The sequence below is a fragment of the Vombatus ursinus genome, unplaced genomic scaffold (genome assembly GCF_900497805.2).
Source record: "Vombatus ursinus unplaced genomic scaffold, bare-nosed wombat genome assembly UNPS02014830.1, whole genome shotgun sequence".
Classification (NCBI taxonomy): Eukaryota; Metazoa; Chordata; class Mammalia; order Diprotodontia; family Vombatidae; genus Vombatus; species Vombatus ursinus.
The window spans coordinates 11,506,444-11,520,383 of NW_020954608.1; the positions used below are offsets into that span (position 1 = coordinate 11,506,444).

At 39.8% G+C, this 13,940-nt stretch overlaps 1 protein-coding gene and 1 non-coding gene across 4 annotated transcripts in view; one reads left to right on the forward strand and one right to left on the reverse strand.

Annotated features, from left to right (window-relative positions):
• Positions 1-483: 483 nt before the first annotated feature.
• On the reverse strand, positions 484-587 carry LOC114025481. Its single transcript, XR_003567030.1, has one exon. It is a non-coding gene; the product is annotated as a U6 spliceosomal RNA (small nuclear RNA).
• A 4,093-nt stretch (positions 588-4,680) lies between these two features.
• Positions 4,681-13,940, forward strand: part of SRPK2 (SRSF protein kinase 2) — a 231,247-nt gene continuing 221,987 nt past the window's right edge. For all 3 annotated transcript variants that reach the window (XM_027838508.1, XM_027838510.1, XM_027838511.1), the window contains exons 1-2: positions 4,681-4,781; positions 4,892-4,946. In XM_027838508.1, the coding sequence (XP_027694309.1) occupies positions 4,766-4,781; positions 4,892-4,946 (71 nt within the window). In that variant the 5' untranslated portion in view covers positions 4,681-4,765. The remainder of the gene's footprint in view (positions 4,782-4,891; positions 4,947-13,940) is intronic.

The window sequence follows — 13,940 nt, forward strand, 5'->3', positions numbered from 1 at the left end:
CCAATTGCCTAAGGGAAAAAAAAAAAGAATGGCAGCCTGTCCATAATTGCCACAACAGGTCCTCCCAATATGCTGGTGATATTCCTCATGCTTCGTTTGAAATGTTTTTTTTTTTTAATTACAAATTTGACAAATATTAACAAACACGAACCTTTCTGATTACAAAGAAAAGTAGAAAAAAAGTTTGCATATGAAATCCTCACCTCAATATGTATGTATTATATACTTTTTTTACAAATATATATTAAATTTAATAGAGCAGTATCAACACTACCCTGTTTTCTGTGCCCGTTTCTGCTCTTTGATTGTATTTTAAGATGTTTTATTTACACTCTTTTCTTCATTTTTTGTCATCACTATCACTACCTCAACTCCCTCCCCAAGATTTTCCTCCCCTCAAAATAAATGCCTTTGCTTGTAACAAATAAGTATGGACAAGTAAAAAGCAAACATTCTTCCCACTCCTTGCAAAAACAAACAAAATACATTAAAGATTGCTTCATGAATTTGCATGTCAACCTTGAACATGAACCATACTAATCTCTTTATTATTCCAATTTTAGCATATGTGCTGCTGAAGTAAGCACTTCCTTGCACTTTTGTGACACTGGAACATGTGTACTGTCCTTCAGTTTTCCTTTGCTTTTGCTACGTGACTGACCCATCTTTCTTTTTCCAGCGATACATTTCTCCTATGACATTTGTTACACAATTTCTACTGTGTAAGTCCTCACTTGTAACATGTTGCCACTTATATCTTGTCTCAAAACCATGCATCTCTCTTCTGTTCTTTGGGCAATCCTTAACTTCAATTGTTTGGAGACTCAGGGTCATGCAACATTACTGGGAAACTATTGATGTCAAAAAGATGGGCTTTTGTTTTGTGGAGAATCATAGGATCACTAAATGAATTGTACAATTTTCCAAGGCATTCAAACCCTTCCTCCTCCTCCTGTTCAATTGTGGACCTAACTCACTGTCCATCTGTAGTATCTTTCCAGGATATACGTACTAGTGGATGAACTCTATGGTTTGCCCATCCAACTGTATATCATCCTTGATGTGTTTCATCACATGGTGTTAGAACCTTTTATTTCATTTTAAAATAAACTAAATATATGCTTTTCTTACTATATTGCCTTTTAATTTATGTGTTCCCTTAAGTCTTCTTTCAAACAACTTTGCAATTTGCAAAGATAAGAATTAGCTTTATAGGTAGTAAACTCCTAAACTATGTAGACTAGTGAGAAAGGTACTATAGTAAAATGGGGGAAAAAATACTAGATTTAGACTCAATTTAGACCTGAGTTTGAAACCCAGTTCTACCAACCCCTTCAGGGGAAGGAAAGGGAATAAGAAGATTAGAGACCGGTTCCAGTCTGATTGATAAGTGTCTACTATATGCTGGACAGTATGCTAAGTGTTTTACAAAGATTATTTAATTGGACCCTCATAATAATCTGTGAAATAGGTGGCATTATTATCCTTATATTATAGTTGAGGAAACTGAAGCAGTCAGGGATTAAGTGACTTGTCTGGGATTACACATCTAGTTAAGTTTCTGAGGCTAGATTTGAACTCAGGTCTTCCTGATTCAAGACTGAGCACTCTACTCATCAGCTGCCTTAGGTGTCACTTTCGCTCTTTAAGCCTCAGTATACTGATCTGTAAAATGGGGATTATGCTATCATTCTCACAAGGCTGTTGTAAGGAGAGTACTTTGGAAACCATAAAATGCTATAAATTATGACCTTGTATTATTATTCATATTTTGGTAGTTCCCTGTATCCCTTCTAGCCCCCAAATTCTATGACTCTTAATTTATATAGTTACAAGACTAGTATCATGGCTAAGTACTTAGTAAATGCTGTTTGATGATGAAGTTGTATTTTTATTAAAGAAATTCAAGATACTTTACAAATATTAGATTATTAATACTGGGTCACAAGTGTTATCCTCCCTTAATTTGTAGAAATGTACACACATTTTGGTCAGAAGAACAAACACAGACAAGTTTTACATCCAAAAGACATACTCAGGCTCTGTTGGTCTAGTATCCTTTATAACACCACTACATGTTTTAATAAATGTTATAAATAGTCAACCTTGAGGTAAGGCTACATTTATGAAACTTCTCTGACAATGAAATAGCTGATGTACTTTTGAAAACTTCATTGCAGCTAATTATAAAGGCAGCCTGGTAAAGTGGATTTAGAGTTAGAGGTACTGGACTTGAATACTAATCCTGCTACTTTACTACTTGTGTGACGTCAAGCAAACCTCTCTCTGGGCCTTGATTTTCTTATCTGTTTTCTCTACATAAGGACTCCTGGATCTTACCATCTGCCCTAAAACTGCACCCTTACATCTTCAGAGCCTTCCTATCCACATTGCTGCTGAATTCTTATGTGTATTGTCTTTCCCTAATTGGAAACTGAACTCTCTTATATGTGATGTCCTTCCCAATTAGATATGAAGTCCTTGAGAGAGTAAAGGCCGTTAACTTTTTCTACTTCTATCTAAAAAGTTTAGCACAGTGATTGGCACATGGTGGATAGATTGCCAGGCCTGGAGTTAGTTACATCTTTCTGAGTTCAAATCTGGCCTCAGACACTTAGTAGCTGTGTGACACTGGGCAAGTCACTTAAACCTGTTCTTCTCAATTTCCTCATCTGTAAAATGAGCTTGAGAAGGAAGTGGCAAACCACTCAAATATTTCTGCCAAGAAAACTCCAAATGGGGTCAATAGTAGTCAGATGTGACTGAAAAAAGAACACAATAAACAACAGCAAAAATACTTAATAAAATGCTTTATTCACTCATCTGTATAAGGAGATTGGATTATAATGATTACTGTGAACTCCTGAAAAGCAGGGATTATCTTTTGCTTTTCTTTGTACCCCAGTGTTTAGGACAGCACCTGCTACATAGTAGGCCTTGATAAATGTTAACTTCCAGTTCTAAATCTTGTGATTTGAATGAGCAGGATAATAACATTGCCTTTTTATTTTCTTGACACTTTTATTGCTTTAACTCTTTCAACTTTTAATTTATAGGTGGGGTACCTTCTGCTGGTCTTCAATAAGTGTGCCTGGGCTATATTTAGTTGGTTTTTTTTTTAAAGGCTACATTTAAGGAATTTAACACATCTCTATGAACTTTTGGCATAATATTCTGTGATATTGTTAAAGCATTCTTGTTAATCGATGCTCAAATTTGTTCAAAGTAGGGATCTTTTGGGGGGCAATTGGAAGGACATTTCAAACAGATAATCAGCCTCCTTTTTCTTTCTTCCTTTTTTTCTAAACTAACACTTTGCACTAAAAACTCAAACATTTTGAGAATATTGCTCCTACACTGAAGATGAAGTTTTACATCTATTACAAGAAGCCTCACAAGATATGATACTCTTCTATTCCTCACAAAAGAAATCAGCACTTCCATGTTTACTCATGAGGAAACATGCTTAGTGAGATTATATATTATTTGTGTACATAGTTTTTAGAAGTTGAAAGAAACATTAGAGATCATCTCCTTGTCCAAATTCATACCATGGCAGAGACAGGATTAAAACCTAAATAATAGGAATCAGATTTAGAAGGGGTCTTGGAGAGTACAGTATTATAGATTGAGAGCAGAATGGGTCCCGAAGGCCACCTAGTCCAAGACTCTCATTGTACAAGTGAAGACATGATGGCCCAGAGAGGTACAGTGACTTTTCCAAGGTCACACAGTCCAAGCGAAGAACCCAGATTCGAATCTAGATCACCATCAGATTCGGAACCCAGTGCTCTTTCAACTACAGTAACGCCATTCGGCCTTTACGATATTTCAAATTAAGCCTTTGAGGATAGTTCGAAAAAAGAAAGTTGTTTCACACCCCAGCGACTTGGCTTGGCCTATCAAAAGTGTACATTGTTGTGCTGAGCTCCCTAAATGTACTACCGCTTTTTAAATGCAGATACACGTAAGAAGGAGCAGGAGAAGCGGGTCATGGGTCCGAGAGGTGAGGGGTCCAAACCGATCCGAGCAGAACGGTACCAGGAGGGACCAACTTGGGGACTAAGGGATGAAAAGATGGAGGAAATGGGGAACAGGGGCAGGGGTGGAGAGAAAGGAGGTCGCCCGAGCCGGAGCCAGGTCGGGAGGGGACCAGACGGTGCCAGACAAAGTCAGGTCTCCTCTGGGGAGCGAGGGCAGAGCGATCTTCGCCGGGAGTCTCGAGGGCTGGGGGGGCCGCGAGGGCAGGAGCCGGACACAAGGTGAGCGAGTCCTAGGATGGGGGCTGGGCGGGGGCGGGGCGCAGGCCGCGACGCGGGGCCCAGGAGGGCGGGGCGACGGGCCGAGGGAGGACCGCGGGGTGGAGCCATTGGAGGAGGAGGCCGGAGCCGGGAGAGGGGCGGGCCGGGGCCCGCGGCGCTCGAGCTGGGGGCTGGGGTGGGGGAGGGCGCTTCGGTGCCCGCCTGGTTTGAGGAGCTCCCGAGGTAGGGTGAGGGAATGGAGAGGGAGGGTGTGAAGGGCTGACAGGCCCCGAGTGCGCTGCCGCGGCCCCCAGGCCGGGCCGGGGGCGGAGTCTGGGGCGGGCCCGGGCCCGGGGGGCGGGTCCTGCGCCGGGCTCCCGCGGGGAGCGGCGGCCGGTGGCGCAGGCGCGGTTCCCGCCTCCTCCTGGACTGGCGGAGCGAGTGGAGGAGGCTGCAGCCCCCGGCTCCGGCTCCAGCTCCGGCTTCGGCTCCGGCTCCCCGTCACCGCCCCTTCCCCGAGCGGGATGAGCTCCCGGAAAGGTGTGTGCGCCCTTTCAGCTCTCTGTCCTCCCCGCCGCCCGGAACCCCGGAGGCCGCAACGTCCCCAACCGTTAATGTGTGTCTCTCTCTCTTCCCTTCCCCCCCCACAGTGCTGGCCATTCAGGCCCGAAAGCGGAGGCCGAAGAGAGAGAAACATCTGAAAAAGTGAGTCTGGACTCCCCGACGCCGCCTCGCCGCCACCCCCATGGCCCCCCTGACCGGGGAGGCTCGGGGGGCGCCGGGTTCCCGCGGAGGAAAGTTGCCCGGACCCCCCTGGGGGCGGGGCAGGGGGCGGGGCGGGCCGCGTTGGGCGCCCCCCCTCGGGATGCTCTTTACGCCCCCCCCCGCTGCGCCCCTTTCGCGGGACATTCCCCCCTCCCACAGGACGCTCCCCCTTCCCACGCAGCACCCTCTCCCCTGGGGTCGGGGTTGGGGCTGCGCGGCCCCCGGGAAGGCGGGCGAGACTAGGGCTCCAGGCAGCCGGTCGCTGTCCCGGGGCTGGGGGGAGGGGTGGGTGCGTGCCTCCCGCGGCCGCCGCCGCCGCCGCCGCCTTTGGCTCAGACCGCGGCTCTGCATCCTCGCCCAGACCTCTGCCTTCTTGGGTGGGGGAGGGAGAGCGGCCGTCGGGGTGTTTGAATGAATCTCTCAGGCGGGCGCGTGCGTGCCCTTTTTTTTTTTAAACTTCTCTTCCTCATTTCGTATTTTATCTTAGTGCGCCTTGAACGCATTTTCCCTTTCGCAAGGAGGTGTAAGTTTGTAGGTGCAGGTGTTGAAGATGTACTTGCATTCATTCATTCACCAATCAACCACTCTTCCTTTTCCCCGGTGTTCGGCGCCTACCCGGGGAATTATTTAGTGGAGGCGAGGAAAATCCCGGTTTCTCACTTGTTTCTTCTCTAACCACCCTTCCTAATCGCTCCCACGCCCCCAGTAGATAGTATTGGTATTTATACTACTGCGTCGAAAATCGGCGTTCTGCGAAAAGTGAATTGGTTTGCTTTGGATATCCTTTTGTCCATCTGCTGTGTGTTGATGTGAGTTGAGTTTTTACAGTTTCTGTATTTTGGAGTTCTTTATTTTTGCCCCGAAACTTTATTGTGGGGTCATGAGCTTTCCGTGTGTTAGCTGCACTTTAGCTGCTGGATGTTTTCCTCGCATGGCGTTTGCTTTGAAGAAGCCATCCAGTAGGTGGGCGTATAATTTATGGTGAAAAAGATTGGCATTTGATTAGGCTCCAACCATTCATTGCCTTAGAAAGTATGACGACTGGTGTTAACATGTTTAAAACGTGCATTCCACCAAGCTACCACCCCCACTACATCTAAATTTAATATAAACATACAATTTAAATGGACCAGAATTAAACCAGTGGCTAGAGATTTATAATTGGTGGTGTAGCTGAATGGTTCTGCCATATTCTCTGTCCTGGAATGTATATTTTGAGGCACTTGAAGCCCTGGAGTCAGCGAAGATTTTTGATTAGCCAGCATTCAACATTTTTTCCTTTTATGTGCGTACCTATTCCTTTTAAGCAAAAATATTTTCGTGAATGTGGATGTGTATGGTAATATAGGGGTGTCATCGTGGTTAATGTTTTAAGAATATATTTAAATGAAATTATGAAATATGTCTAGTTTAAGTTAGGACTATCTTTGGGAGGCTCCCTACAACACATCCAAGGTTTTTCTTTATCATGTTTCTCTTAGAAAAGTCTAATATACCTATTGGTGACATCTGTGAAAGCTCCTTAAATCATTATTAATGGATGAGGTGGTATAATATGACTGAAATTTATTCATTCACAAATGAATCCCGAGTTCAGCAAGTATATCAAGAATTACACAAATTATACATGAAGTTGTAGAATGTTTTTTAAAAAGTGAGGAAACTAGACAAAAGATATTCTGAAATTTGAAAGATAGTAAATGTAAAAATTAGCATTTGGCTTTGAACTTAGTATGGGATAGAACTGAATGGATTTATTTTATGTAACTTGTTTTTGTAATTGGGAACACAAGGTGGATTTTGTTCTGTTTCTGACATTTACTGAATTTGTGACCTTGGGCAAGTCACTTAATCTTTCAGAGCTTCAGGTCACTGTCTAAGATTTTAGTTTTTGAATATATACTCATCTGCACCAGTGGAGAGAACAGCCACACTGGAAATTTCATATACTGTTGAAATAAAAAGTTGAATTAAAAAAAAATAAACCAATAACCAGCATTTAATTGTATGTACTTTTTATCATTGTTGATCAGTTGAAAACTTTAATTTTGGTGTTTCCTTTAATTGAGAAATAGAGCATGCATGGCTCAAAGATAAGGAATGGATTTTAGAATTCTGAGGGTAAAGCCAACTTGATCACTAAATTACTTGGGGACAGATTGCTGCTTTAGTCTTTTTTGAGGTAGTGTGGAAAGAAGACAAGATTGGAAGTTGAAGGAGCTGGATTCAGATACCATCTTTGTTGTTTACCGCCTGTATGGTCTTGGAAAATTTGCTTTACCTTCTAGGGCCTCAGATTTCTCATCTGTAAGATGAAGGATTGGACTGGTTAACCTCTAAGGTCTCTTGTTATTTTGAATCTTATTATTTATGTTGAAAAAAAGTAATTTGGGGTTGGAAAAAAGACTAATTTGGGGGTTATATTGTATAAATATTTTAAAATCCCCATTAGATTATGTTATAGGCATATTCTGATCTCATGAGTGGAAATGTATAGGCTTTAGTAATCCATTTCTAGAGCAGAGATACTTAACCCTGGGTCTGTGAATTAAAAAAAATTTTGATGACTGTGTTTTAATATAATCAGTCATTCTTTGTAATCCTGTGTATTTTGTCTTAAGTATTTAAAAACATTTGAGAAGGGGTTTGTAGTCTTCATCAGACTGACGGAAGTATACATGACGTAAAAAATGGTTAAGACCCTGTTATAGAACTATTTTCTTTTTTGTTATTGTTGCAGGTGTCTTGTATAGTTCCCATCTGTCGTGCTGAGGAGATTATCAGTATTTGACAAAAATATATTGCCTTTCTGATATTCAGTGTCTTTATTTCTTCCATAGTGCATAAGCTATGTAAGAATTATATATAGAAAGGCAATTTCTTTGACAGTCCATTAGTACATTTATGGTGGATGAGACCTGCCATGTATAGAGAGCTTGATTCTGAGCTTCTGGTAGAATACTAAACTCTTTGAGGGCGAGTTCTAATTTTGTAAAGTGTGTTTGAATTGAACTAAAATTATTTTTAGAACTGATCATTAAAAAGCCCTTTAATAGCTAGGCAATGAAATTGATAAATTTATTTGGTTAAAAAGATAATTTCTTGCTGTTTAATTGTTTTCCAATTCAAAGAATATATTTTTAAAAAAAATAAACTTAATTTTCTTAAAGACTGAAAGTAAGTTATTTGGCATACTTGGGCAGACCCCTTTTGCAGAAGAGCCAATTTCTCCACGTAGATATTGACACAAACTGTATCATATGCAGCTGAAAAATAACAATATACATGTATATTTAGGCAACAGAGCAGAGTGGAGATAACCCTGGCTTTGGTGGCAGTTATCTGCTGACCCATATGTGACTCTCTCTTTTTTGTCAAAGCTTACACATTCACATCAACTCTCTCTTGTACTTGGGGACATCAGCATTCATACTGATGTTTCCTCAAACACTCTGGCCTGCCTGCCAGCAAATCTCAGCTTGCATGACATACACCATGGCTCCATCTTAGCCACATACAAAGATACAAGGATGGTCATATCCTTGATCTTATCTCCCATGAATGTTACACTTGCATGATCAAGAGCTCTGAAATTTTTCTCTTTGACCATAATTTCCCATCCTTCCATATTCCCTTTGCCTCATTCTTAAATTAAGATTATTTTATTCTTGCTTTTGTTTCATGAACCTAGCACAGTGCCTTGATATATGCAGGCACTTAATGAATGCTTATGGAATGGATTAATGAATTCTATTTACTGTCCATGAACTAGGGTAAGTCATTTAACCATGTAGAACCTCAGTTTCTCTATCTGTAAAACTGGGACAATACTATCTGCCTTGTTTGTCTCTCAGGATGGTTGTGGGGATCAGTAACATGATATAATCAAGGCATTTTGTAAAAATAAATATAAATGTTTGAGCAGTTATTTATACAGATCATAAATGCTGTTACCTTTAAAATCAGAAATTACTTTAAAATAGTAATAATAGAATTTTAGAGCTGGACAAAACCTTTGAGATTGTCTAGACTCTAGTCCATCTTTCTTCTTTTTCAGACAAGGAAGTTAAGGCCCAGAGAAGTTCAGTAGCTTGCTTAGTGTCAGAACTGGTATTAAAACTTGGATTTACTGGGCTTGTAGTCCTTAGCTCTTTGGTTTGTGAACGGAAAATGCCCAAGGCTATGACAGACTGCAGAACAGCATCTGAAGAAAGGAGCTAATTTTAGACTTAATTATTTTATACCTAGTGAAAACTTAAATTTCATGATATTGCAGAGTATTGCTTGAAATAATAAAAATCACTTTTGGCAACGTCTGCTAAAACTCTTTTACTCCTAGTTGGTCTTTGTGAAGTCATTTTCTCCATTCCATGCCTCTGTGCCTTTGTGTAGGCTGATCTCTGTGCTTGGAATGCTTTCCCTTCTCTCTTCCATCTCTTGGAACCCATAGCTCTTTTCAAGTCTCAGCTCAAGTGACTTTTTTGATTTTCCCCAGTAGTTAGTGCTCCCCCTAAATTACTTTGTATATATTTTGTTTACTTGTGTGCATATTGTTTTTCCCCAGTAGAATGTAAGCTTCTTGAAGGCTGGGATTATTTTGTTTTTGTCTTTTTATCCTTAGTGCCCAGTATGGAGTGAGTACTTAAAATTGCTTGTTCATTTGAGTTGAATGTGTAACTTTGATCTTGAATTAGTTAAATCTGAAGTTCTTAAAGCTCTGTAAGTAAATGGTAGCTAAAAGTAGATGCTAATCAATGAATTACTCCAAATGCTAGAATTTTTTGTGGCTAGGGCAAAATCTAATGGTGAGTTTATGGCAACAGTCTGATGAAAAATTTTTCACTGGTTTCATTTGCTATTATAAATTTATACTGTTTTGTGAGCAAGTTAAAGTTTCTTTTGTTTAGAAGTCTTCAGAAGGCACATTAATCAATGCCATCAGATCTTTTGGTTAGATTTTGCACAGGTGTGTGTACATACAACCATCCTATAAATGTATTTCTTGAAGCATTGCTCCATATTTACACCAGTAGATCATAGGATTGATGATCTATAGCTGGAAGTCACTTCAGAGTCCAGCTAGTTCAACTTTCTCAGTTTAGAGATGAGGAAACTGAAGCTCCTAGAGTTTAAGTGGTTTGTCCAAGATTGTAGGTGTAGTAAATGTTACAGGAAGAATTTGAACCTAAGTCCCCTCTTTTCTCTCTATCATGAAGCATCTCAAGTAGCTTTATGAAGCAAGTCTTCTACTTGTAGATACAGTGCACTTTCCACTTCCCTCTGCAATTAGGACTGGCAAGACAGTCAAGGATCATGTGTGAAGAATGAGAAAATCAGCCAAGGACAGAGGGAAGATGAAAGAAGTCTGTCTTATATTCTTCCAAGGTCATAAGGGCAGAAAATCAAGAGGATATATAAACTTGGGAGATTTTTAGAGTCATGAAGAGTTCCTGAGGCCATGGTTTGAGGAGTTGGGAGTATGTACTCAGAAGTAAGATAGTCATCAGATTTGGGGGATGAAATGGGCTTTCAGGGCCCAGAAGAAGAATTAAGTTGAGAGGTGAAGTCTTGGGCTCACATTTTCCACCCGTCCCCTTAGGCAGATTCCTCATATGGATACTGTCAGCTGCCAGCCTCCCAGACTCATCGGTTTCCTGCATCTTAAATGGTTTGTATTTCCAGAACTACTAATCAAAGTGTTCATTTCAACCTCAGGGCCTTACACATAATAACGTTTGTTGAATTGAAATAAGTTACACTTGGAATTTTGTCCACTTTTCCTACATTATCTTTGTGTCACAATGGTAATGATGAGACTTTTGAGTGCATCATTTAGACTGTTGTTGATTTTTTCTTTCATCTTGGTGTTGGTAAGTGGAAAGTCAACTTTTTTTTTTCCCTTAAGTCTTCAGATGAGGCTGCTTGGTATAGGAGAAAGAATAGCAGACTTGGAACCAGGTGAGGACTGGGTTTGAAATCTGCCTTGATAGTTGTGCTGTCTGATCATGGGGGAAAGGAAGGGAAAGGCACTTTATTAAGCATCTACTATGTACTGTGCTAAGCACTTTTTCAGCTATCTCATTTGAGATAAACTGTGGGAGGTAGGTATTATTATTCTCATTTTACAGTTAAGGCGACTGAGGCAGACAAGTTTAATGACTTGCCCAGGCTAATACAGCTAGTAAGTTTCTGAGGCTGAATTTGAATTCGTCTTCTTAACTCCCAGTCTAGCACTCTATCCATTGTCCTCCTCCCAGTTGCCATGGACGAATCACTTAATTTTTCTGAGGTTCAGTTTCCTTCACCTGTAAAATAGATGTAATAACCATACTACCTTCTTCATAGAGTTTTTGTGAAGATAAAATCTGTTACTTTTAAGTGGCTTTATAAACCTTTAACTGTTACATAAATATGAACTCATAAATGAGACAATTTTAGAATGCTCCTGTAAAGTTCATATTCCTATTACGCAACTCCAACTTCCCTTAAAACAGTAATACATCAGTCAGTCAGTCAATAAACATTTAGTAAGCATTTACTATATGTCAGGCACTATGTAAAGGGCTGTAGATACAAAAAGAGGCAAAAGACAGTCTCTTCCCTTGAAGAGCTTACACTCTAATGGCTAAACTTATGGGAGTCAAACCTGGCAGCTGGTGATGGTGGTTGTCAGTTATACATTCATTTAGCTAATATTTATGGAGCTTCTGAGATGTGGAGGAACTATAGGAGATAACAAAAAGTCCAAAATCTGGTTCATACACCCCCAGACCTCATAAACCAGTCAAAAAACGGTTATACAAATTGATAGACGATAGATGTTATAGTTAGTAGCAGTAAATTCTATAGATATTTAAGAGAACATTTATAGATGGGATGTGCAGGGTAAGCTTTATGAATGAGGCTACTTTCTCTATACTATGTGAATTACTTCATGCAATTGAAAATGTAATTCACTTCAAAGGGCCCAAAGCAAGTATGAGCCTGGAAAAGATAATCCACATTTAAACTTCCCTACATAAGAGTTAAACTCTTAACATCTGTATACTTCTGTTATCTACTTTTTTTATCGAATGACAGTGACTAAATGCTTAAGAAAATTATATCACATGTTCTTAGATGTTATAATATGTTAGGGATTACTTCTTTTGATATCAGATGTTTGTGAAATACTTGTTTTGTTTTCCAAGATACAATACATACTAAAGAACTGGATTTATTGTATTTAAAAGGAATAATGTTTGCACTGAAGTTCAACATACGCATAGGCCAGGCAAAAGTACTGCTTCACTTTCCTTGATCTCTGGGCAACATTTGATGCTGTTATCTTCTTTTTGAAACTGTTCTCTGTGGCTTTGGTGACATTTCAGCCTCACTCATCTCCATTATTTGGGTCCTCTTCAACCTTTTTACTCTTAACTTTGGACATTCCTTGATCCTCTCTCATTCTAACTCATTCATTTTGGCAAGGTGCCTTAGGACCCACTCCTTCCTTGAGCTTCAGTGCTGTAGTTTTCTACTACATATACAACATTTCCATTTAGATATTAGAAATTTGTATTGAAGCAGTTAAATTTTTCTGCTACTCTGTAATTACAAATTTTCTTAAATAATGATTCAGAACAAGGCAGTTCTGTTTAGTTCCTGTTCCTTTAGTTAATTGTGTGATTGTTATTTTAGAATCATAGAATTGTAACTGAGTTAGCTAGTTCAATTTCCTGCCCAAGAAACTTAATTTTGTCTTGATAGCTAAATTTCTTATCTAGGTAGTTTTGAATTTCCATTTCATTAGATTTTTTTTTCTTGCTCTAATCATTGAAATAGAAATGAAACCAGTGTGTTTGCAGTGGAATTTGAAGATTGAACTGTGATGATATTACTTTTGCCATTTTCTTTGAATTTAACCTCCTGTTCTTACCTGCATTGCTCCCACTCTGCATATTCAGTCTCTATATTAAACCCAGTTTAGAATTGTTTTTGTTTTCTACCATTTCCTCTCATTTACTAGCAAAATCTAGAGCACTGATAATCTATATTTTTAGATTTCTTTTCAGCTTTAGTAGTTGTACACTTGGCAGGCTCATACACCTTTTCAATTGCATAGCTATGGCAGGTTTATTGATGGTTGCATATAGGAATGAAGTTATGCTTGGATTTGAGTTGAAATTGTTTTTTGAGCATGTTCACTTCCTTGACACTAGCAGGTTTAATCTCTTAGACCAAAGTGAGAGTAGTCAGATATAGAATCCCATTATTATTACAGACTACTTTTCTGAATGGTTAGAGCACATAGGGTTTATTCTTTCATCAATTTCCCACCTATTTACTGTTCTAGCAGTTGAATGGGAGACAGTAGCACTTTTATATGTTTTTGTATATTTTATAAGGTATTTTATGTTGGAGTCTTACTTATCTTGTTAGGTAAATCCTAAAACTCTTGGGCAGGGAGAGAGAAATATAATTAAAATAATTGTAAGTTTAATAGCTATCAACAAAAATAACAGAAAGGTAGCACTGTGTACGTGTGCATGCGAGCATGGATGCTTTTGAGTGCGTGGTATTTCCAAGTACTGCCTTCCTGTTACACCCTGAGTGTGTACTTGGGTCTCAGCTTCAGTATTTTCTTGGCTCAGTTCCCACTCAGTGGAAACTCTTCCTACTCATATCTAGACATAAAATTACTCTGGTCTCATCTCATGGCAAAAACTGAGAAATAGCATTGTAAAATCAAGACAATACATCTGTAAGCACTCCCAACATCTGTGGTTCCAAGAATACAACCTCATCTCTTTCCCAGCTTTTAGAGATGGAAGATTGTGAATCTAGCTTGGTTATACATTTGGTTCTGAGGTCAATTTGAGGAAGTCAGAAATGATGGGGTAGCAACTTGCCCACCCCCACATTGACACTGCATCTAGGAGATTTGGAAGAAGT